This window comes from Rhea pennata, chromosome 7 (assembly GCF_028389875.1).
Source record: "Rhea pennata isolate bPtePen1 chromosome 7, bPtePen1.pri, whole genome shotgun sequence".
Taxonomy (NCBI): domain Eukaryota; kingdom Metazoa; phylum Chordata; class Aves; order Rheiformes; family Rheidae; genus Rhea; species Rhea pennata.
In genome coordinates, this window is record NC_084669.1 from 2,896,970 (window position 1) to 2,921,779 (window position 24,810).

At 39.8% G+C, this 24,810-nt stretch overlaps 1 protein-coding gene across 2 annotated transcripts in view; it reads right to left on the reverse strand.

Annotated features, from left to right (window-relative positions):
• The window catches only part of DOCK1 (dedicator of cytokinesis 1), a 298,286-nt gene that overhangs the window by 117,303 nt on the left and 156,173 nt on the right, over positions 1 to 24,810 (reverse strand). For both annotated transcript variants that reach the window (XM_062580681.1, XM_062580680.1), the window contains exons 28-29: positions 11,526 to 11,627; positions 5,454 to 5,548 (exon numbers count right to left, since the gene is read on the reverse strand). In XM_062580681.1, the coding sequence (XP_062436665.1) occupies positions 5,454 to 5,548; positions 11,526 to 11,627 (197 nt within the window). The remainder of the gene's footprint in view (positions 1 to 5,453; positions 5,549 to 11,525; positions 11,628 to 24,810) is intronic.

The following is a 24,810-nucleotide window of genomic DNA, read 5'->3' on the forward strand; positions in this document are numbered from 1 at the left end:
TACAGCTGTATTAAAAGATCTTGAAAACTGAGCCAAAAGGGACCGTAGCAATTCCTCGCCCGGCTTCAAACAGGAGCTGTTGCACTTCCACCGAATTTGCCACAACTAAACTGGTCAATTAGGTAAATAGGAAGAGCTCAGCTTGATACATTCATTAAAAAAAAGGAGTTTGCATGCACATGCATGTGTTTGCATACACAAAATATAGCAGATTATGGCAATTTAGCAAAAATTTATTAATCTTAAAAGCCATTTTATTCTCACTTTGTGTTATATGTCAGAGTAACTCTCAAGCAGGTTTGTGCATGCTACCTTTTAAGCTTTACAGTTAAGCCACAACCATTTTGGGGTCCTCCCACTATCCACAGTCACATACAAGCTGAAGTTACTCCTGAGAGCAGACGGCACATTTGACAGGTACTGCTATGACAACCATGCAGCAGTACAGCCTACGTTTCCCTGAAAGCTCCAAAAATAAGCACGTACCGTCCATGCCAGCAAGAGGAGGAAAGCTCCACGCTCAGCAGCCCTGGGAAGGAGAAGCGGCGACGGTCTCCAGACCACTTCAACCAGTTTAACATGTTTCCCCCAGAAAAGGTATGCAGGCCCAAGAAACCTCACTCTCACCGAGAAGCGTCTCATCCCTGCTCTTCCCCGCACGCAGGCCTTCAGCAGAGAAGCAACGCAGGCAGTTTGTGTAAATGTGGGCAGGATTCGCAAGAAACAGGATAAAAACTTCGAATCCTTTTTTCATAGGCAACCAACCATTGGAACGGTTGCAGGTGAAATTAAGAGTTACAAATTAAAATATCTACAAACAGAATCGACACCTTTTCTCAAAGGCGAACAGTGAAACCAGTGTTCCACTGACCTTAACTTACAAAAGCATAAAGCAGTTCAATTGATGTTTTGCCTTATTTGTTTAAGATGAAACTAAGTTCACACTGTCTGCTTGTGACAGAAGATAACAATTCCTAAACCAGCCTCCTGGTTTAGAAGAAAAAAACCGTAAACTCAAAATCCCTGGCGATTCTTCAGCAAATGAACTTTTAAAAACTACTTTTATAGTTAAAGAAGAAAGAAAAAACAAAACTGTGAGTTCCTTTTTTTGGGAAGAGATCACTGGCATGAAGAATCTGCCCCCAAAGTCCTCCCAGTTCCTGCTCTGAAACGCAGGAAGACCTCTTGACACCTCTTAACCGTTCAATAGAACGGTCAAACTTTATCACAGGGAACTCTGCGACAGAAATAGCGTGGGAGCTGCAGATTAGGCCTAAATTTCTTTCTCAGGTATCTGCTAGATAGCCATAAAGCAGCCATCACAGACGCTGTCAACATGGCCCATAAAACACTTCCTTTTCATCTAGTGATAGCCTTCACTTCCATAGGCATAACTCTTCCTGAAATATGAAAGCATATAAACCCTACAGTAAACGGGATTTACTGCCCAGGTACCCTAACCAGAATGATTAACAATTTCCAACAATAATACTGAAAACTGCAAGAAGCGTTTGCTTTCAAAGTTACCTTAGCTCATCTCTATTTTTAGGCATTGTAATTGTGAATGCAGCTAGGAACCACTTGCTAAAAGTTTACCATCTTTAAAATACTGCTGAAGAAGAAAAGCCCCAGGTGAAAAGCTAGGTAGAGTCAACAGAGACGTCAGGCTAGTTTAGGACACCACGGAGAAATAGGGCTGAGAGCCAGAGAGCCACTGGAGCGCCCCAAAGGCGGACACACCAGGAAAAGGGGAAAAGGCACAGGATTCGTCCTCCAGGTCCCTGCTCGGGCGCACGGGTCTGCGGCAAGTGCCGACACGAGCCTTCGCAGCACCGAAGTTTCAGACTGAGCAAACTCTTCTTCTGTGTGCAGCCGCAAAGCCCACGTCCCGCTGCCAGCTCGTACGGCACTACCCCAGGGCTCACGCACTCTCCAGAGGTCACTTGGCCCAACCCTCCTTTCCCCAAATCGTAACTGGTGCCTTAATAGGTGCTCATCTATCTGTTTTTAAATTTCCCTGCTGCTGGAGACTTCACAACTGCGCCAGGCAACCCCGCACAGCATTCAGGGCTAGCAGATTTGCCCTAACATCTAACCTGAGTGTCCCCTGCAGCAGCTGAAGACCCGTATTTCTTTCCCCATACAACATGGCTACAAGGAGAAGACTGCTCCCGTCCTCTCCGCCGCAGTTGTACGCATCTGAAGACCCTTTTCTGTAGATTAATCCAGCAGCAAAGGCCATTTCCACTCAACGTCCATTATATACTATTTGAACATTCGCTTCGATCCCCTCCAAAAGGAGCGAGCCAGCACGAGCCTGCGGGGCGGTCTGCTGCGGGGTGGAAGCTCGGCCTCCAGCACCGCCGTAGCTCTCCTCCCAGGAGCACCCGCCCGAGCGTGCTGCGCTCTCGCCCTTACTCACGTCTATCCTCCTGCCATCGATAGTTCGTTCCAGCTCCACAGCTTGGATATTGCTGTTCGCCGTAACCAGCAGCTCGTCTGGACCTCAATTTGACAGCGAAAGGAAAAGCCTTTTTGTCACCTTGGCTGTTCTCTCCTTTTCCCCTGCTGACACCGCACGTTGCAGAGCACCTAACGAATCTATCCGGTGACTATCATGTCTTCCGGCCCGATCAGCGGTCCCCAACCAAATGCCACCTCGAGCACACTGGGAGCGAGCCGGCCGATTACAGAGTCCCGCACGAAATCAGTAACACTCTCCATCCCTGACGCCTGATTAACAAATTGTTTTGCTACAATAATTGATGCTGGTTTTAAGTAATTTATACAGGCTTAAACCAGGGAAGTCTGTAAATAGCATATTAAGTGACACACATCCAAGAGCAAAAAAGTAACAATTATTTCATTGAGTATGAAGGGTTTTGTGCTCATTTTGGCATGCTCTGTGGCAACACAGCACGGTTATCTGTATCACTTAGACAAACGCCTGCTGAGCATACATGCTTACTAGTAAAGTAAGGCTGAAAGTAGTACATGTCTAATTAAACGCATATTTGGGAATATTCCTTGTAAATGCACTCATTCACACTTTTCTCCATTTCCCTCCTCCCCTCATATTTACAACTCTATCTCGGTGAGAGTATTTTAACCCCTGTTAGCTACCAGGAGGCCCATCATCACGCGGAGGGAAGCTGTCCAGGCCCTCTCTGTAGTGAAGGTGAAGGCATCTCTTCTGGGATCCCACCTCCCTCACGGCTGGAAAAACTACTGCCAGCTTGCTGGAGGGCTCTCTCCACTGAATGCGGGGGGGTCTAATTTCTGAGCAGCTAAACCTGGATGAACAGATTTTTTTCCCCTGTCTCAAACTACCATGTATATCCTGTTGAATGAAATGAATGAACTCACAGTCTGCACATAGTTAAAAATCAGTTCACTTAAAAAAATGGCTCCTATTTTTCATCTCACAACAATACTCAATCTGCAGAAATAAATATTTTGCAAGAGCGACAAAGTGGCATACTTAGATATTTCTAGGGAGATGAGACATTACTTTTAGCAGATGGAACTTGTTCTTAAATATTTCCTAGTGTCCTTTAATGAAAGCTAAAGGGCTGAAAATAAACCGACTAGAAAGACAAAAAAAAATCTAAAATGCTGTTGTTTTCTGGTTTTTGAAACCACATTAACTTCAACAGGAAAAAAAACCACTTATCAATTCAAAAGTTTTTACAAACATGAGCTGGTGTAATGAAAATTAACTTGTAAATTAGAGATGAACAAGTCTCTTCAGCATTTCCTTGGATATTCATCGACACTAGAATGACCTGAAAAGCACTACTGTTTTCAGCTTTAACTACTACCCAAATAACCTCTGGGTACTGAAGCTATCCAGTAGGAGTCAAGCTCAACAGAAAATCTCTTTTCTGTCCTTTGCAGGACTCAAATGGACTTAAAATACGTTTAAGGAGCAGCAAAACAAAACACATATCCTAACCGAGGACCGCTGCATTTCATAATGCTCCAAATCGGCAGGAGGAGGAAATGCCTAAGAATCACCCTTTCCTTTTAAGGGGGAGGAAAAAAAGAGATAAAAGAGAGAAAAAAGAGAGAAAAAAGAGGAGGAGAGGGGAAGTCACTTTCTACACTTTTGCTCTTACATGCCTAGTGCCACAGTTAGAAAGCAATCAAGGTCAAAACCCCATCGCAATGAACACCGAGAATTTATCTGGCAACACCGTGAGGGTCTTACCGGGAATACCCATCCCCAATCAGATCTGGGGAAAGAACTGCTCTAAGATTCTCCACACCACACGTATCGTTTTGTGACTGGCTAACTGATGTTAACAGCGTTCACACTGAGACCTTCCCTCTCATATTTCAATCTTCCAAAAAAATTCAGCCAAGTACAGAAGTGTTCTCCTGTCGAAAGGATGCCGGATAACATGCGCTGTGAGGGCTTCCAAAGCATCTGCAACAAAGCTCTCAAGGTGCTTGGAGTTCTTGAACAAGAACCACTTTCAAAATTTTAAAAAAGAAACCCTACAGGCTTTAGATTTTCCTCAATAACTAATCTCAACGGGCCTTTTATTTAAAACAGCAGGTGCTTTTCAAGCTACAGCCACACAGAAGCAAGTATCCACAATCAATGGGCATAATTCAAAAGACGGCTGAATCTAACTCATATTCATTAAGAATGGATTTTATTAGACGGCTAGGACAACTTCAGAAGTCAAGATTCGAGTTACAGTGGATTTTATGATAAAAGTAGGAACTGTAATACTGGATTTTGTCTAGGTAAACACTGACAACTTTATAGCCATAGTAGCTAGCAGTAAGCACATAAGAGATTTCTCCAGGCAACTAGTAAATACGTTTTTTTTTTCTTTACACTTTCATCATATTACACATAAATGTGCCTGACAGATTTAATAAATGTCACAAACAAAATATTACAGTCACGTTAAATAACGACAATGCTGCAATCATTGACCAAAACCCAGAAATTAGAACTATGCACAGCCTGTCACTTCATTATCAGGCTGATGAGATCTAGTTTTAAAATGTATGCCCTTTCAATCCTTTCCTGTTAATACCACTGAAATTATATGTAGAACTCAACATCAGCAAATGACAGCCACCAGTTTCTAAGGTCATGTGAAAACCACATCATTTATTTCAGAAGAAATGTATTTATTATTACGGTGTATGCATGGAACCATACTGCATCTGCAGCTGAAAACCACAATTTTGGTTTCCAGAATGACACTACCCTTAATTTGTGGTGTGCTCCAAGAGCCCCAAAACAATCTCCTAAAACCCTCCACTGCAATCTCCAAAGACGAGTTTTAAATATTTGCATCACAGAAGAAGAAGAAGAAGAAAAAACCCTAGCTGCCGCATTGTGTTTTCCTGTTTCCAAGCAACACTGTTGTTTCAGATCAAACATGAAACAGCCATCTCAGTAAGCTTCAGCACTTTTCCTCTGTACTTACTTATTCTGCATCATGTTCATTATAACCCAGTCGAAGGGATAGACATTCTTCCCAATAAGATTCTTGAACATGATGAACGTTTCCATCAGAAAATCCTAAAATAAGAGAAAATACTTGAATTAAGGTCACATTTCTAGATCAAAAGATATATGTGATTAAGAAGCCAGTTATTACCGACTAGATTCAAGTCATCTATCGTTCTGCTTGATCAAAAGCTGTTATTCATATACAACATATATAAATACAACCAACTCACATTCATATACAATGTAAAGAAATTCCACAATTATTCTATTTAAACTTTTCAAAAATAGTAATAATAGTAATCCTACATTGTAAACAACCCATGGTATTAACTCAGAAACAACACTGGACTACCAGTAATTGCTTCTGCAAGTGAAAACCTGACCCAGAACAAAGTTAATTTAGTAGCATAAACCAATTTATTTCTGCACAGATATAAACAAACATCACTTTAGAACAGAAACCTCATGTACTTTACAATGTAAATCATCTTGTACAATTTGGGAAACTGTAATAACTAGCTAACATTTTAAGCAGTATCAATTACTCAGGAAAAAAAAAAACAGAGCTGGAAAGAATATATTGCAAAAAGTCCTTTATCCATTGCACATAGGAATAAGAACTTATTCTTGTCCAAGCTTGGAACACTTTTCTTTTGCTATAGCTTCTCAGTAACTGTATTTATATCCTCTACCTCTAAACTGTCAAATTCTAAAAAAAACTGCAAAATATTACACTCACTGGACTTCTGACTCAGGCTGTTTTTTACATAACCTTTTCAATGAAAAACAAATATGAAGTTACCGCTCTCACAAGAATTTCTTCATACGTGAGAGCCAGCAACTCTGCCGGATTTTCTCTCTTGATTCAGTGTTCTTTTAAAATGTTTTTCCTGGCTCCTAAATTGGTACAAATGAGGGAGCTGCACAGGTCCTGAGGACACAATACAGATATCTCGGAGAAATGCTTATTCCAGGACAGTCGGCTTTCCCTTGTTTGGGCCATAAACGTTGCTTTCAGCCCCAGCTCCGCGAATGAGGAGAGCCCAAAGCCGGCACAGGGGAGGCTGGGAGAGGTGGGAGCTGACCATGAGGATGCCGGGCGTCGGATGTCTAACGCAGCCTCCCGCCGTTACCACGGGAAAACACCCTTCACTTCTTTAATCTGCTAGATCATCTGTAGGTGCAGCTGCAACAGAGCCATAGAGGTCCAACAAAGCATCAGCAGCCACAAAAGCTACATTTTTAAAGAAAATCAACCACGTTAGTAAATGATCTCCTGCATATTTTTACCAAAATCACAGCACAACATCAAAAAAAAAAGATGTTTTGACGTTAAAAAGGTTGACAAAAATTCAGAACATCTAGCAGTTAATGAGATGTTACTGTTGCGGAAGGCAAAATTCATTCTAAGCATATTCTTCCCTCAGCTCAGGAAAATGGATTTTCACTTAAGAGATCAAGCTGCATAGTCTGCTGTTAATTTTCACATATTCTGGTGAACGAGCTACAGGATTTTAAAAATCACCTTGCATGTTTTGCTGACCGAGCACTGCACAGTATTTATTTCATTCAACTACATGCTTTTTCTGCTGCATGCACTTTCCTACTGATCCTGCTTCAGAGCTCAATAATCAAGACTTCAGTGGAAGTGGTCCCGTGTGAAGGGTCACTGGCCATCCAAGAGGGCAGATTTGAGCTCACACAGGTCATTTTTCTTAATATTTTATGAATACAGATGTATGTTTTCCTGATCTCCTGTAATAAATTCTGCTATATACTTCATTTGTTGTGTCACGGGCTTCAGCTGGTGAGCCTCTGCACACTCTGCCGATCAAGCTGCATGCGACGGTGGCTGAATTTTCCTATACTTTGTTGATGACTTACAGTCTTTACTGACCCTGAAGGTTGTGCCACACGTGATTTCAGCTAGTTTGCTGATTCAACTCCACGCTTTCATCTACTGACATTTACATTTTAATAGTCCTGTTTTCACTCAGTTTTTTAAAAATAATCCAGTGTAACAACTAATCAAATTATTCATCAAAATAGAAAGCTTCTGATGCCTACCTGCATTTTATGTATTTACAACATTGCTCTCTCTCCAATTTTATCCTTCTCACAGAGAAGCAACTGGTTGGTACAAGTTAACCTCGTATTATGAGTAAACCCCAGCTTTTTGGGGGAGTGGAGGTAGAAAGGGGAGCTGTGAGTTCAAGGTGTGTTCCCATAGAGGCTGTGTAGACAGCAGATTTTCAGCACTTAGACCACAAACTGTTCCAGTCATTAAAAAATGATTTTAGAAAAGCCACAGTAAAGGAGCAAGGGATGCAACTTCTGATCTCCCTTCAGCTACAAACACAAATCCCATCTGAGATCCCAGGGAAGCAGATTTCCCAAATAGATGGGTCTCGTTCAATTACGGAGGGGAGGCAAAGTGACCCCAGCCCTGCAGTTGGGGAGGTGGAACCAGAGGCAGGTTAGACAAGCCCATCTCCCCCCCCCCGACTGCTGAACATCACATAGGGATTCAGATATACCATTTACATTTTTTAATGACTATGATTTCAATTTCAATAAATTTTCAAGCTTAATAAAAATAGCTTACTAAAATATGCATGAAGTCAATATGAGAAAGAATGCAGCTCTTGCATCAGTGCATCCCCTAATCTGCAGATCTCACATCACGTCCCAGAAAGAGCCTGCTTAAGCCATATAATGAGCCACTCACATCAATGATTAGCTAAACTTGCCAATATTAACCACCTTCTCCCACGACCGCTAAAATCAAAGGTCCTATGAGTGCAACATTTTACAGGGAAAGAAAGATGGAGGTGCAGAAGAAAGTAATCTAAAAAGCCATATGGAGCTTGCCCTTCTACGTATTTCACTGACTTCACGGCACTGTCCTGAATGCCTTTAGGAGGAACAGTTACGAAATGTTTCACGTGGAACAACACTAGCATAGGTTTTGCTGTCAACTAATATTATTTAGATCTTAAACACCTAAATATGAAGTTTCCCAAAAAGACAAGAGGGCGGGAGGGAAAGAAACTCTTTAGCCCCAGAAATCATCTCACTGATTTCAGGTGATATTTCATGTCAGGATGATAATAGGCTTGGAAATAAGAATTTCTCCTCTTTGACAGAAATTCCTAAATCTGAACAGTTTTTAAAATTAAACTTAAATAAAATAACATATTCCATAAGGAGTTATAAGACTGGTTTTGTTGCATCCCAGCTCATGTCCTCACGGATATTTGAGGACAAAGACAATCACTATAATAATCCAGAAGAACTGACACCTACGTAATACAGGCCATAAAATTTCCTGTAGCATTTCCAGCACCAGGCTTGTAACTTCTGGTTGAGAAAGAGCATGAATGCTTATGAAAGCTGAGTGGTGAGAAAGAAGTATCTACTTTTGATTTAAAGGTTTCAGATGTAAAGAAGCAATCACCGTTTCCAGTTAAGCGCTTTCACTCACATGTCAAAAAAAAAAAAAAAGACATTTCTGTTTGAAATGCTAGTTTCACTTTTAAATAACTGTGTCTTTATGCCTTCGTGATAAGACTAACACCTCTGTAATGGCAGATGCAGATACCACCTCCATATGTAGACTTGTGGGTTAGACTTAAATTGCTTCTTAATCCAGCTCTGAAGAGCAGGCGAGTCAAAGGGCACTGGTAGGAGAGTCAAGGAAATTGTCAGATTAGAGAGAAACGAAAAAGGCATAAGAAGTTAAAGGAAGGAGCTTTTTCCCATGAAAAGCATATAACATCAAGGACTATACAGACACAGTAAAGTGCAATAGCGCTGCTGCTCTGAAGATGGAAGGGAATCAAAAGCCTTGGGAGAGGAACAGAGGCAAAAAACCCAACGTGTTATTATCATCATCTTCTATTACCTCCTAGGTAATAATTCAATTAACTTTATTCATAGAAGAAAAAGTTTACCCACTGAAGTTTCCTTTTATAGCAGGATTTACAATGTGTTGCCATTACATCTCCACATCTCCATTTGTTTTACTAATAGTTTAAAATTAAAGATACCATTATTTACCATTAACGTATTACCCATTTAATGTTTTACCAGACTACCAGGTACTTTAGCTCCCATTAGCATACATTATCATTTAATCAATAACAGTATTAAAATGTTTAAAAGCTACATTTTAGTAAAAGATATAAAAGGTACTACAGCAACTGACAAATAGAAAAGTTTGGATTCGCATATCTGCGAATGACAAGCCATAGTTAAGAGGCCTAACTGCGAAAAGCAAGTAGTGGAAAACAGTACGTAGCTGACTGAAAATAACATTTTAAGAGTACTGAATAATTTCAGCTACGAGAACCAAGAACATACACAATGGGAAGAAAATACAGGGAATCAAGACAAAAGAAAAAAGGTAATTCTCCACCAGCCACAAAGCATATTAATCAAACTCTTAAAACAAGTAATTATAAATAGATCAGTTACCAAATTTTAAATTCATAAATACTCCCTTTCTTTCTGCCAAGGAAGAACAGACCTATAGAACACCCCATCAGGCAAATGGCCCTTAAGGTTTCTTCCCTGACTCTTCTCTTTTCTTTCTTCATTTTACTACATCTTTTTCCAACCAAAACTGGATGCAGTAATTTAGATGCGAGTGAACCACTGATTTATGAAGTGGCATAACATTATTTTCTGTTTGTTTCTCTTCCCCTAATAATTACAAACAAACATGTTCATTTTGTCTTCTTTCATACACTAAGCACAAAATTAGCTACGGCAACCCAGAGTTAAATTACGTTTCTGGATGCCTGAGATTCAACCCTGAGTTCACGACTGCCTATGTAAAGCGAGGATTGTTCTTTCCCCTGTAGGCATCGCTTTAGATTTACTACATATGGCATGTCCCTAGTCACTTTTTGCACCCAGCAACCCTTTCAATGTTGTGATGTCCTGCTGCAGTTCTTCGCTGCGAGTCTTTGTCTTCCTTGTCCTGAATCACCTCCATTGCCAGCTTTTTCCTTAACATCATCTCTTCTGGAGCAGGCACAAGAATATAGAACAAGGGAGACTCTAGCACCTTACCTGAAACCTGGCACAGGGCAAAGAGCTCAAATCTTACAGAATACAAGCAGAAATAAGAAGAAAATATTAAAGACAAAAGGTGAAACTGGAAAGTCCAAACATAAAGTAATTACACAAATAAAAGACCATGGTTTTGTGTTTTGCTGCGTTTGGGAATTGAAAGGAGAAAGGATATCTAATGGCCATCTCAAAGATGAAAATACCAAAAAAAAGCTGCTTAAAGAGCCTAGGAGAATTCCTAGTAACAGCCTGGGTAATGTAATACAGCTCATCAGGCTTTAGGTCAGCTGCTAATTGATGGATCTTAGCCAACGAGTTTGGTAGCTACTTTGCAGCATGCTCTTGCCATATGGCAATGATAGTTCCAGGTCATTAGAGAGTTATCTCCTTAGCTATAAACTCTTTTCTATTATGCTCTAATTAAGTCGCGTTGCAGGCTCAGTTAGGCTACTGAACGATTCTAAGGAGACAAATTTTAATTATTATTACTTTTTTAACAGCTGAGAGCATCTTTAAGGTTAAAAAGTTTTGTACAATTTTTAAAGCTGGTACTTGTATAAATAAGAATTATTTAAACAAATGAACAAATTTGGGACATCTGTAAGATTTAATAATAAAAGTTTCTTTCCTCAAGAAAGCTTTCCCTTTTTTCTTTTTCCTAAACAAAAGTTTTAATAACAACTTAACATTGCTATTTCCTAACACTGTCTTTTAATTACCTTAAATCTAGTATCTCAGAGCTTGTTTTCAAATATTCAACAGTTCCAGAGATGAACTGAATTCCTATATAAAGTAGGAAGCTTAAGAAGTTCAGAAAATGTAAAAAGTAAGCACTTTAATAACTATCCTCATATCATGCAATTTGAAACACATTTTATTGACATTTCATATGTGTAATTAACAAACAGTAACAGGAAAAAAACCCACAAACTAAAATATGCTATCAAGAGGTAAAGCACGTTAAACTTACCACAACATCCGACCTCATCTTTCCAAAAGTCTTGATCAGATGAGCATAGTGATAGTCTTCCATTTGCCTTAAAATGGCTGTCATGCATGCAACAAAACTTCCCTATAAAATAGAAATATAAACAAAACAATGATTTAGGATAGGGCAACTTAATACTTGTTATCAAAACATACCGTTATTAGAGAACATTGATTAATATAGTGGACATAATTCTAGCATTTAAATTCGCTAATGGGTATTCAAAATTCTGCTGAGGAAATAAAAAGCACATTTCAAAGCTTCGTTCTTGAAAAGTTTCTATTTACTGGTTTCGTGGCTCTACCAGCCTCTTCACTGAAGATTTATGTAACATACTCTTCATATAAAAATTGTTCAGGCATTAAAGGCTTTGGAAGGTAATAGATACTATTGCCAAAAATGTAACACAATTTCAGTATTTGCATTTGGAAAGTCAATACTGTGTTCAGAGAAGAAATGCCTTAAAATCAATTAGAGTGAACTCCACACTCAGACCCCAAGTTTTAATTTCATTAAGTGGTATGTTCAGATATGGTGATGCTTAGAAAAGAGCAAAGGAAAAACAGTAGCTGTCACAGAAATGGCAGTATCCAATGTATCTCTCTCAAACCATGAAAAAAGAAGGAAATGACAAAAAGTAGTTTCAGTCTTCCACTCTGAAACACGGAAACATCACTGTGAGTACCCAAACCCCATATTAGAAGAAAAAACACTGCTATTGCTAATAAAAGTCCCAATACAATAAATGGCAAATTCTACTTGTTCCTATGACTTCTAAGACTATCTGCTAAAAATATGTTGACTGATGACAGTAATACCGTCCATACCTTTTCCGATATTTATTGAAGAAAAGAATTTTTAGAAAAACTTAACAAAATAACTCAGAAAATAACTCTGGAATGTTTTTCCACTCTATACACAGTCAGATAAAACAGTAAATGCGTACTTCCATCATATTTTCAAGGTAATTCCACGTCACGGACAGTGTGACAGACCACGCAGGAATTTTCTATTCTTTCTAAGACAGCAAAGAGTTTTTCTCGTTACATTTTAGATTTTTACTATTTGCAGTCTAACTATTTGTTGCTGTATCAGTCCAAGTAACTGAGATCAAACGCCAAATGACATCAGCTTTTCTGTGTGCTTGATGAGCCACCTTATTTGCACTGTGATCCCCCAAAACTCCACCAGATTAATTCCCTGAACATGCTCTTCTGCTGTGTAACGGGAGTTTATATCTCAACTCCTACACAGCTGATTTTGTCTTACATGCTGGAGAACTATTTTTTCTGCGTTACGCAAACATACCTGATGAGAGGTTTTTGGCATGTGCTAATGGTATAAACACGGAAGGGAAAGGCGACGGGGGCTACTGTTCCACGACATCGAAAGAACTTTATTACAGAGTGCTACAACAAGATTAGAAGCAGCAGCTGCTTAAAAGATAATGTTTACTACTATGAAATATCAGTAAGACTGGAAAATCTCACAAAAAAAAAAAAAAAAAAAAGGAAAGGCAAAATGTTAATTGTCAAAACACCACATAACAAGCACTCCACATAAAAGATACGGTAAAAAAGGTTTGCTCCTTTAAGAAAATATTCAGTAACCCATACGCAGGCCTATTTTCCCCAGTGATAGTACTGGTAAATCAAGGTGAGGTTTCATTGCTGCAGAAGTCAGAATTTTTATTTTTTCTATTTGGCCACGTAAGACTAGGCCCAAGGTATAATTCAGTCCATCGTTTCATATGAGGTTCTGCAGATGGTTCATAAATGCTCAGGAGAACGGACAACAACCTTTGTTCTGCTCAATGTACCTTCTGGCAGATCATCATTTACTGAAATAATCTGTAAATTCCATTGTTTTTGCAAGCACCGAAATGTATACTTAACTTCCTTCACACAAAAATGTCAACCATATTTCTGCAAATCCAGTCCTTTTCACTTAATCCGTCAGTAAACTTACAGCTTCTGCTCTTCTGTGAGAAAGTAGTTTCTATATCTAATAGCTTTGACCACATTCCTGTGTTCATCTATCTCTGGTTGATAAACAGTCTAAGTTAATGTATACAGCTGCAACAGTCAGAAGATTAATTTCATACCTGAAGAAATTACTGTTAATTACTGTTAATCTTCTATATTTCAAAAAAATAAAGAGATGTGGAGCAAATCTTGAACTCCTAAATGCATTTAAAATTGCATTTTTTAGATAAAGTAACTGCTAGAGATGCTGAAAAACTGCAGTGCAATTTCCTTCCTGCCTGTCTGTGACCCCCTCTTCCTCTTTAACGGCTCATCATTGACGATCGATGTTTGCAAACACGAGCCCTCTCTTCCTGTTCCAGCATCTCCAGCTCCTGCCAAGAGATCATAATCCTCTTTTTGCAGCAGCACGCTAATTCACAGGGGAATTGCTATGACTGTCCTGATAAGCTAGGGAAAATCATGAGTCACAGAAAAGAGATAATTGCAGAAGAACATCTTATTAATTCGCACGGCGTGAATTAGAGAGGACCCATGAAAGTTTAATGTGCAACAGTCAAACATTCTACTTCTGTATGAAAGTACGAAAAGGGAAATGTGAAAGTTTTCTAAAAACTGGAATGTTTTCTGGACAAATAAATATAGAAAAATAAACAAGCTTAGAATAACACAAATTAAATACAAATGCACATTTAAGCATTAGTTAAAAAAAAAAAAAAACTACAGAAACTTGTTACATGTGGTAACAGCAATTTAGGCTGAGCACCAAAGGGGAGCTCGGCAGGAATGGTCAAGGCTCTTCACAAGTTAATCAACATTTTTTTTTCCTGCTTCCCTACATAAAACAATGAAATATTCTCATCTTAATATGTCTTCATAATGAAACAACTTTTTTTCTTTGATACAGTATTGTTCCTTTAAGCCTCCACTGCATTATACATACCCAAACACAGGCGCATTGCCACTACAGAATTTATCTGCAGACCCCCCCTGCTCAAAAGCGTTTAAGCCATTGCTGGTTAGGAAAATCTACTAAATATTGGGAAGAGTGTACTACGGGTCATGTGTTCACTTTTCATAATTTTCCTTGCATTTAGTGAGGTATCGTTTACAGCCAGCTTGTTCTTAATTACAATCCTAATAACGTTTTGTAATTGTTTACAGGCAGTATTTGTATAGTAGGTGCTTTTAGCGTAGCCCATTAACTATTTAGCAATAGCAAACTATTATTAAATTTTAATCCTAGGTTGATACTTAATGTTTAGTTGGATTCAGAGACTGTTGTCATCTTCTGTGGCATATCACTCCAAGCAATACAAAGAAAAAAAAATCTAATTCTCTAAAAAATCAATTTCAATTTAATTGTAGTAGTAACTGCAAACCCACATTTATATAGCAAGTACTGCAAGGGCAGCGCAGGGGGCTCCCTGTTGCCTTTGCGATTAATAGCTATTTATTCACTGAAACAGTGTCAAGGTTTATACTGAGAGCTGTTTTCATACTCCCTTACTTGCAAATTTTGAAACAAATGCTGGAAATGAAGTATTCGCAAAGTGACTAAAATAATTCCTGCATATAATACAAGGGAAGCGCATTTAATACATTTGATAAGCAATTTAAGCCAATCCTTTTTTTCTTCATGGGTAAAAACATCCTATTTCAAATTGCCTTGTCCACTCTCCTCCAGAGAAAGCTCCAAGTTGGGAGCATTAAGCTCTTTGTGCATAGTGAGAAAACCCAGTAGAAATCAAAACCACCCAAAGTTAAGGGATGTGTCATCACCATTTCCTTATTAGGATGCTCAGGAGCAGATGAAAAACGGTACATCACATTTATTTTTCACTAAAATTTTCCTATATGCTCTTAAGCTACTAAGCAGGTAAAAGATACAGAAAAAGACCACAAAATTAAACAGAACTCCTCACTAGGTTTGGGATTTCACAATGTTTTCATGGAACTTACTTTATTCAAAATACGTGTGAAATGGATCCCTCACCATTACTTCCCAGTTTGCGAGGATGTAACCATGAAGTAGCTTTTCTCTTTGCTTAAAACTATAAGGCACATATTAAAAAAAATAAATAAAAAGTCAGTTGTTAAAATTTCTAAAAGCTACTAATGAAATTTTCACTAGTTCAGGACTTTTGAAACCACAAGATAAAAATCATCTTTAAAACGTATCAAATCTCAGCTTCTCAGTAACTAGTTTTAAGAATCTAGGACTTGTCCAACTCTCTGATCACAAATGTCTCATTTTGAAAATTACTAAAACAGAGACTTATGTAAGGAGAAACTCTAGTTTTCAAGTATGGGTCAAGACAGACGTTAAACAATATGATGCTATGTTTAGCAATGTAAAAATTACTTTTTCATTAATGCAGCAACAAAAATGAGAGTATACCTCTCACCACTAACTAATGGTTAAAATGCACCAGCCTATAACCCTGGTTATACCACACTGCTCCAAGCGTAACGGAAAACACATTACAAAGGTTAAGACCAAATAGCAAAATACACCAAAACCAAGAACTGAAATCGCTCCATACGAGCGTAACTCAGTTCCCCAGAAGCATAAAACCTCATTTCTGCTAAGAGGCTTTTCCCAGCGCCGGGGAGAACATTACGCTCAAGCACTCTCCACTGGTCAGTGCGCAGCAGACTGCAATCACAGCTATTATTTCGCCGTATCAGCCCGGGCAGCATTTAAAATGATTCTGACACAAATTCCTTCAGCCGCTAATAGCGAGGCATCTATCTCTATCATCACATGAACAAGGACAGGAGGACCAGAAGGCAAAAAACCCTCCAAACCCTCAACCGTGAACTTAAAACAAACACACAGCTCTGATAGTATTAAAACAAACATTTCGTTTTCTAAAATCTGACAGTAAATTCAATAACTCCTTAAGAGCAAAAGTATTTCACGGGTACGGCAGCAGAATATAAACAAGCACAAAATGTTAACGTTTATCACTTTTTTCCCCTCCTCGGCTATATCCTGCTTTTGAATTCCTTTGGCCTAGTCCTGCCTTCTTGAGTACAATAAATGGAAGGAATAAAACACGCGAGCTTTTCTCCGAGAAGCAGCAGCTCGCATTTGTAGCAACAGAAGCGAAAGACCTTTTCCCCTGCTGCTCCAAACATCACGACGAAGGCATCCGCTTGTAAACCAAGACCCACCAAGGTCCTGTGATCCGACAAACTTCACTCTCTGTATTTTGGATGAAACGTGCCCTCTTCCTTAAATAATCCGATATAAATATCTCGGCGGCGGCAGACTGCGTCCCACGCCACCTCCCGCAGCCTCCAAGCGCCCCACGCCGCTTCAGCACTCAAAAGCGATGGGAATTGGGCACTTTGTACAAAGGAGAAAAGGGAGGATGCGCTTCCACCCTGATCTGCTCTAAGAAATACTTATTGCGACTCCTGTCTGGCAAACCAAATTGATACACAAAAATTTCCAGTGATGTATTTTTGGTAGACAAAAGTTCTTGCAATTAATAAAGAAACTTTAGCTTCCTGCTTTATATTTTACAGAAAAGCCTAGTTCAAGAACTATGCATTAAAAAAAAAAAAAAAAAAAAGGCTGTATCCAAGCACTCTCATCAGGACAACATTTAGAAGCCCTAGTTTGGAAGGCAGCTCTTAGCAATGTGTTTCAATGAAACTCTAAGTCCAAAGGTTTCCAAACATCTTCAGGTCAAAATGTTCTACTCATGTTATGCTTCTTGGTTATTTAAGTGCATTTAGTGCAACCTCTACCAAAAACACTCACTATCCACCTAGTTTCTACATACTGCGGAGCTCAAACATCTCTATCAGCGTAACATTTGCAGTTCTTCCAAGGCAGTTTTGAGGACAAGTACAGCCTACATCAGGCTTTAATGTGTGCATGAATTAAACAAGCAATCGAGGCACAAGTAGCCTTCAGCTTCTTCAGTTGCTATAATTATTACATATATAACAGAGATAATATCATTTTATACATACATACGAACATATATATACATATATATATATACACACACACATGCCCTCAAGCTCACAGCTAAACAAGCTACATTGCTTCAGGAGTAGTGATCAGAGAGGTGTAAATATAAATAGGATATTAAAAAAAAAAACTTTCATAGAGATCAGAAATTGTACACTAGATCATGATAGTTTAACTGCAATTCATTCTGCAAAAGGCTTATTTATTAAAAACTTTAATGAAATGCATGATTATAGGACAAAACCCATTCCTTATTTGGAAAGCGTTAACTTTTGTAAAAGGCAAGTAAAATTAATGAAATATTTTAATAACTCCATTTATCATTTTTCTAGGGCTCTTTTTGAAGGAAATTCTAATTTAATAAAAAACCATTTTACTTAAAAAGGTCTACACATTTTCAGTGTCAAGTGAAATCATGGCACTTAAGATTTCTGGAGGTCAGTCCATTTATCTTTCGCTCTCCTAAATGCCACTGCCTTCCCCCCCTTACCTCCCCCCAATGTTAAAAATGATTTCATCGAAAATCTAGAGAACTGCCATCAATAAATTTGTTTCAAGTATCTTGTTCCACACAGCTAAGAATGCTAAAGTAATATACAAAGCTAGTATATATGGGTGTTGGCTAGCATTGAAGTAGGGAAAAAATATTCAAGGAAAGACCACACAAAAATCTGTTTTTATAGAATTTTGCGCACATCCAGCACTTAATATGAGCTGTAAAAGCTGAATAGAAGGATTCTGGGATTTAGAATTCTTTGTTTTTACTGCACTTATCAACGGGCAGTCTTCAAAGGCTTTCACATCGCTCATGTCCCATTATCAGGATGTTTTGGAAAGGAGATGGCAAGAGATGCAGATAAACAGGGTCCAGCGTGCCCATGCATCAGTCCTTACACGAGCAGTAACTCCCAGAGAACTCCACAGAGAGCAGCAAGCTTTGAGTTAGTCTTGGAAGACGTGAACTCACAGGAAAGCATAGACACGGACTTAGTATTTTTACACTGTCTAAAAAGACAGGGAATTTGGACCGTCATCATTTGCTCTTCCGCAGATCTTCCTGCCATTCTTAAATGTATTTAATTATATTTCCTCAGCTGTTGCTCTACTTCTGCAGGGGAAGGGCGCTGCTTACCTGGGCAGCCGACACGTCAGTCCACTGGGCATAGCAAATACGGTAGCGAGGTGATCAGCAACCTTCTTCCAGAGGGCATGTTTGGAGAGCTTTCAATGCGCTAACTACAGCGGGTGTCCCTGTCTCCTTCACTGCGTGCACTGGCACCTTCTTCTCCGCCTTAGCGCTGGGTGGATTTACTGCACATTGGCGTCATGAGAAGATCATGCTAGCAAAGATTTAAACCACAGCAATACAAGAAAATATAAACCACGGCAGGCTAGACACTGCTGCTCAGAGACATTCCTCTGCGGAAGGACTCCTCCTCCACCCCCGCCTTGCTCCCCGGCTCCTGTTGTAAACCGGAGTCTTCTACCGTACGATGGAATTTAATTTAAGATCGCTTATCTCCAAATTTCATGTGCACGCCAGAAATCTTTGCTCTAACCTGAGTAGCTCTGCCATCACCTGCCGCCTGCTTGGGGCTTCACCTTACGCTGCGTGCACAGCGGTATGCATAAGGACGCGCGCTGATTTTACCCGTACTTCTCCAAAGTCCCCATCAAGTGTTTCAGCATTTTGGGAATTACTGACACAAAAGCATCTCACTCGAGCCTCAACCCCTCTCTGTCCATGCCACTGAAGAGCGATAGATATGTAAACCAAGAGTCCTCAGATAAGGGGTGCCACACGCATGCCCACGAGAACAGAAAGCGCGGTGACCTTGGTGTAATCCTAACAGTCTGGACAAATGAAGTTCCTCACACTAACGTGAGCCTGCAACTAACTGCCTTCCTTGCCCTAGGGAAAGCCTTTAATCCTGTTTATTTTAGATTTCCCAATACAAAATTATGTCTTACTTGCTTCATATCATTGTTAGGAAGCTAATTTAACTATAATTATTATTCTCACCATCTGAAGTACTCTCAAAATGAAAGACGTATCTGTTACAGCACTGAGCGTTAGTTAAATGACATGGAAAAAAGCAGAACTTTCTCGAGCAAATAAAAGTCACCAAGCAGCTAATATAAATTTATGAAGATGGAGAAGAATACAGCTGAGGCACAAACACTGCAGCAAAGCGTCTTCTTTTCCTATCAGCTTCCCGTAATTTCTGCACTGCACGTTCTCGCTGTGCCTGCGACGTTCTTCTCCTGCTCAAAGCAGCCCCGGCACGGTATCGTCCGACACGTAGCAAGTACCCCCACGTGTCTGACCCCAAAGCAACGCTGAGGTTGGCTTTTCGCTGCCACCTACGCTGGTAAATCCGGCCCCGCTACAAATACAGCGGAAGGGGGTCAGCACCGATCTGAGCGGTGTGACTCAACCGCCCCACAGGAGGCCGGAGGAAAAAAAACAAGAAATTTCCAAAGGTATTTTGGACTTCAACTTTATGGGTCCTATACCACAAAATTATACTCATGGCTGAGCACATTCGGAAACCGCGATGCTAGCTGATGCAACCAGTAACACAGTTGCAGTTATTCAATGTGATTAATGTTGAATACACTGTAAATAAACTATGATTAGGATGATACAGGGCAGATGAAGAATCTTCCCTGCTCCAAAATTTAGGATTCGCAAATACAGTGATAAGGTTTTTTTAAGCTAAAACTGTCATCTTATGTTAAAAATTATTAAACTATAGTAATTTCAATAATTGTGATAGGCTACGGTGTAATGGATATCGTCTCTGCAGCAACCACACTATGTTCTTATATGCTGCAGTAAGGTATCGCTATGACAAATCATGGGAATATTATGCATCTTTTATACGAACCTCCTCTTCATACAAGACAGGTGATCTTGTTAGATGAATATACTTCTAAAAGAAACGGCCATTTTTGACTGTTGTTGTTTAAGACAAATTATTCTGTTTTCAGTGCTTTTCATTTGACTGTTGTGATATAAAATATTTAACACAACTGTTTTATTGAGGGGCTTGGAGAGCTTGAAAGCAACATCAGAAATGTATGCAATCAAAATTTAATTGATGGAAACTCACAAATTGGATATCCTTGGATTAAAAAAGAAACGTGCAAGAAGGGGTCTCTTTGGGAAGGCTTTTGCATTTCTGAACCAGCTTCTACCTTTGCTTTGCCACCGCAGAAACCACCCAGCCGTGCTGCTAGGGCTGCTCTGCTACCAAGCTCCCAGAGCAGCCCAGACCGCGGACACGGGGAGCAGGTTACGGGGAAGCAGTCACTGACGTACAACTGCGTTTCCCAACTCCCAGTTTTGTAGGAGGTTACGTACTGATTGCAGACAGGAGTTTCTGCAACAACCGCAAGAGTTTCTAATGAATGTCAAAATATTAAGACAGGGCTCGTTTTACTTTTGCATGTTATCCAGATGAAAACCCCACTAGAGTCAATATTCTCACTCCCTCCTCCTTGAAGGGTCGGAAGCCTGATTCAACACAAACAGCCCTGCCAACAGATGTCCGGTCATTTATTATGACTTTTCTAATTTAAACTCAGTTTTCTGTGACATTTCACGGTATAGTAGCAAAATTAGTATTATTTAGGAAAATCCACAGGTCACTATGGTAAATAGGAGAAATACAATTTCCAAAGAGTTTACCTTATAATTTAGATTTTCTGTACCAATATTGGCAAAAAGAGGAGCTCAAAAGATTAACATCTACTAGCTGTAAACAAGGGATTTAACAGAAGTGAACTTGTTCTTCTCTGCTTAGCGAACTATCCTCATTTTAGCTACCTCTTCACTTTTAATTTGATTTTCAAGTAGCACCTGCACTCCATCAGGACAGATGTAAGAACAGAGCCTGGAAGAGGCAAGCTACTGCTAATACGTATGTTGCAGCTTTCATTCAACAGTTAAGAGCGTGATTCACCAGAGGAATGTGAAAAAGCATTACTGCCGTTAAAGAGCCACAAAAACCTGAACTGGAGAGAGAGAAAATCATTTTTCGGAGGGTCCCACGCGAACCAAGCACCGCATGTGAACAGGGCTCTGCCACCGCCCGAATTACAACAGCAGCATTGGCCAGAGCGCTCTCACCCCACACCTAAACACCAGGAATTTCAGTATTTTAAGTTGATCACAGGAACAGAAATTAACATTATCTTAATGTTATCTTATTTTATCTTAATCTTAATTAACAACATTATCTGAAGGGAACTTCCTACTGTAAATTTTCTTTATCTTGCAGAGGTTCCCTCTTATACGGGACATTTTCCTATACAATTTCTGCAGCTTGTTATATTTGCTAATACATGTGCAAAGTTTGCCAGGAGCTGCAAGGAATTCAGCGGCATTTCCTTCTGGACAACGAAAAAGCAAGAAGCTGAGATTTAAATATTTTCCTACAGGCAATGCTGGAGGCTATCTACAGATATTCAGAGAAGTAGCCCTATTTATAGTTCATAATGATACCATATCAAATACACACCTATTTAGCGCTTTCCATTTAATTACACAAAGAAGTCCAAGAAACAACAGCTGTTTAATAAGAACTTGAAACAAAACAGGGAAAGATTCACCTGCAGAACTGAAGAAGGATAATCAAAGATAATACAACTCTCAAAGATAATATAACTCTTCCCTCTAAAGTTACTAAATTTGAATTTTATTTCTTTCTCATTGCAGATTAACCCACAGTATTCTGGGGATCATTTTGGACTACCTATTGCTAAACGACACCCAGTAACAAAAGGACCAAAACACTTAACTGAAAGAGTATGAAATCAATCTATAATATGAAATCAGTAAATTAGAATTAGAATAAGTAAAGATAGCTGAATTTTTACATCTTGGAAAAACAAATTCATTAAATCAATTTTTTTTTTAATTGCTATTTAGAAACGTGACCACAGAGTTCAGCATAACATATTCCACCCGGATGCTAGCGGTAAGTAAATCTCTCTGCTTCCCGCTGCAGCGAGTAGTCCAGGCGGGCTCGGCAGGAAGCAGACAGCCCGCAGCCAAGAGGATAACGCCTCATCAGTTAAGGGCAAACTCGGGGCGGTTTCTGGACGATTTGGGGCCGCTCACCGTGTACAACGCCGGGCAGAGCCCGGCAGCGGCAGGCTGACGCCCGGCTAGCCGGGGGCCGCGGGCCGGCTGCTGAGAAAGCTCCACGGGATCCAGACCAGGCTAATCCGGGCTCCTCTGTGCAGCGTTTGCAGGCCTAGCAAAACCCACCGAGGCCGTTTTAGAGCAACGCTTTCCACGTGACTGAAGTGCAAAACATGTTTTGCTAGTTTTTCCTTACGGTATCCAACGCACTTAACATATTCAAGTGATAACAAAGCGTTTTTAAGTGCTGGCTTTCTACCACTGAGGTAAATTTATAATTGAATTCCCATTTTCTTCCAACATCATCCTGGCTGAAATCATAAGGGAAAAAAGTAAATCCTCTCACAAATAAGAAGTCATTTATCATTTTCTAACACAATAACACTTAAACCTTAAGAATAGGATTAGATGAATATTCAGCTATGTAATTGCTTTAATACACACACAGCGTGTGCACTGCAGTTAACAAAAGCAACTTAAGTCTAGAGATCTTTTTAATTACATATCCACACCTAAATGAGAATTAATCTTTCTATGAAAAAGCAATTAAAATTCTAAATCCAAAACAAGATTAAAATCAGTGGCTTAAAACACGCCAATGTAAAAATCGACTTATTTTGCTCCAACAGGAGCACAGTGCTGGGAGCAGTCACGGAGCCTGACAGCCCAGAAAGGAATTATTTTTTTTTTTTTTAATCAGATCAAGCAAGTTACACACTTCAACTAAACTCAATATTGTTTCAGCGAATCCAGCTCTTTTTTTTTCTCAGGACAAGAACAAAAGGGATGGCAACTAGGCCAAAGATGGGCTGCAGCCTTCTATTTTTAGGCTTGTGTTCAAGTCTAGCTCAGTTTTAATTCTCATACATACTCCCGAGGTTTCACGGGAAACTCCGGGTCTGATTCCCCTCTCTGACCCACTTACTTGCACGCTCCCGAGCTGCTCTGGATTAGCAGTGCTGCACATCTGAGGTAAACGCTGCTGGTGTTCCAGCTATAAAGCCCATGGAAGAAAAGCTAAAGGTAAGAACTGATGCACTTGTACCACGGCTGAGACAGTTCACACGCTCTACAAAGCGGGAAAAACGACAACGCAAGTCTGTGGATAAAAGCACCGAGCTTGCAAATGTCAAAATAGAAAGTTTTAGGATTACCTCCTTAAAACGCGTGGAAGCTAGCAGAACAGAGACAACGGAAAACAACACTCCAGGTAAAGGAGAAGAGGTCCAAATGAAAGAGTTTCGCTACTGAGACAGAAAGCGTATCAGAAGCGGGGCGACGCACTGAGCCCGCGCACGTGCACACGGCTGCCGGGTCCCCAAGTGCCCTCCAAGGAGCAAACGAGCTTCTGCTGGGAACACGTCTCTGGACGTTAGACGCTAAAGAAGCACTTCACATTTCCTTGGAAATCTCAAGGGGTGCACGAAGAGAGTTACGCACAACTCTTTCTTCTGCTGCCTTCACGTGCCCAGATCAGTGTAAAGTATTACACAGCCCTCACTAGTTAAAAGAAAGAAAGTGCAAGTTTGCTTTTTTCTTCAGATTGTTTAAATAATTCTCAAAAATTAAATTGCAAACAGCATCAGCAAAGCTATCCACTCAAGCGTGTCTGTGTAAAAAGAGCTTGCATACCGAAAGCGCTCCGTTCTCGAGCCACGAGCGTGCCCCTTGCAGGGCTATCGAATCCCTCGTTATTTGGGAAAGGTTGAATCCTGCTTCTGTTCGGACAAGAACAGTATTTTGGGAGCAGAGTCATCTCTTTGCAAGGAACTGTCCTGAAAATGCACATGGAAAAGCTGAGGAAAGGGAAGGAGGCAAGACACAGGGGGGGACTGCTGCTGCTTTGACAAGATTTTCACACACATATTTGAATGTCATGGTTTATTCAAATGAACCAAAAATAATTATCAGAAGCTAGTGTTAAAAGTTTATTATTTTCCTAGAAACAATAGACAATTAACTGTCTGCTTTTGTATTCCTCTACGAACACTATTCAGTTTGATATAATCCACAAGAACAATTTACTCATGATGTAGATATGAGCAAGTTTGCCACACTTATCTTTTACCATAATTAAAAATAATAAAATTACCATATCATTAACATACAACCTCACTAGGATCACAAGAGATAAATATT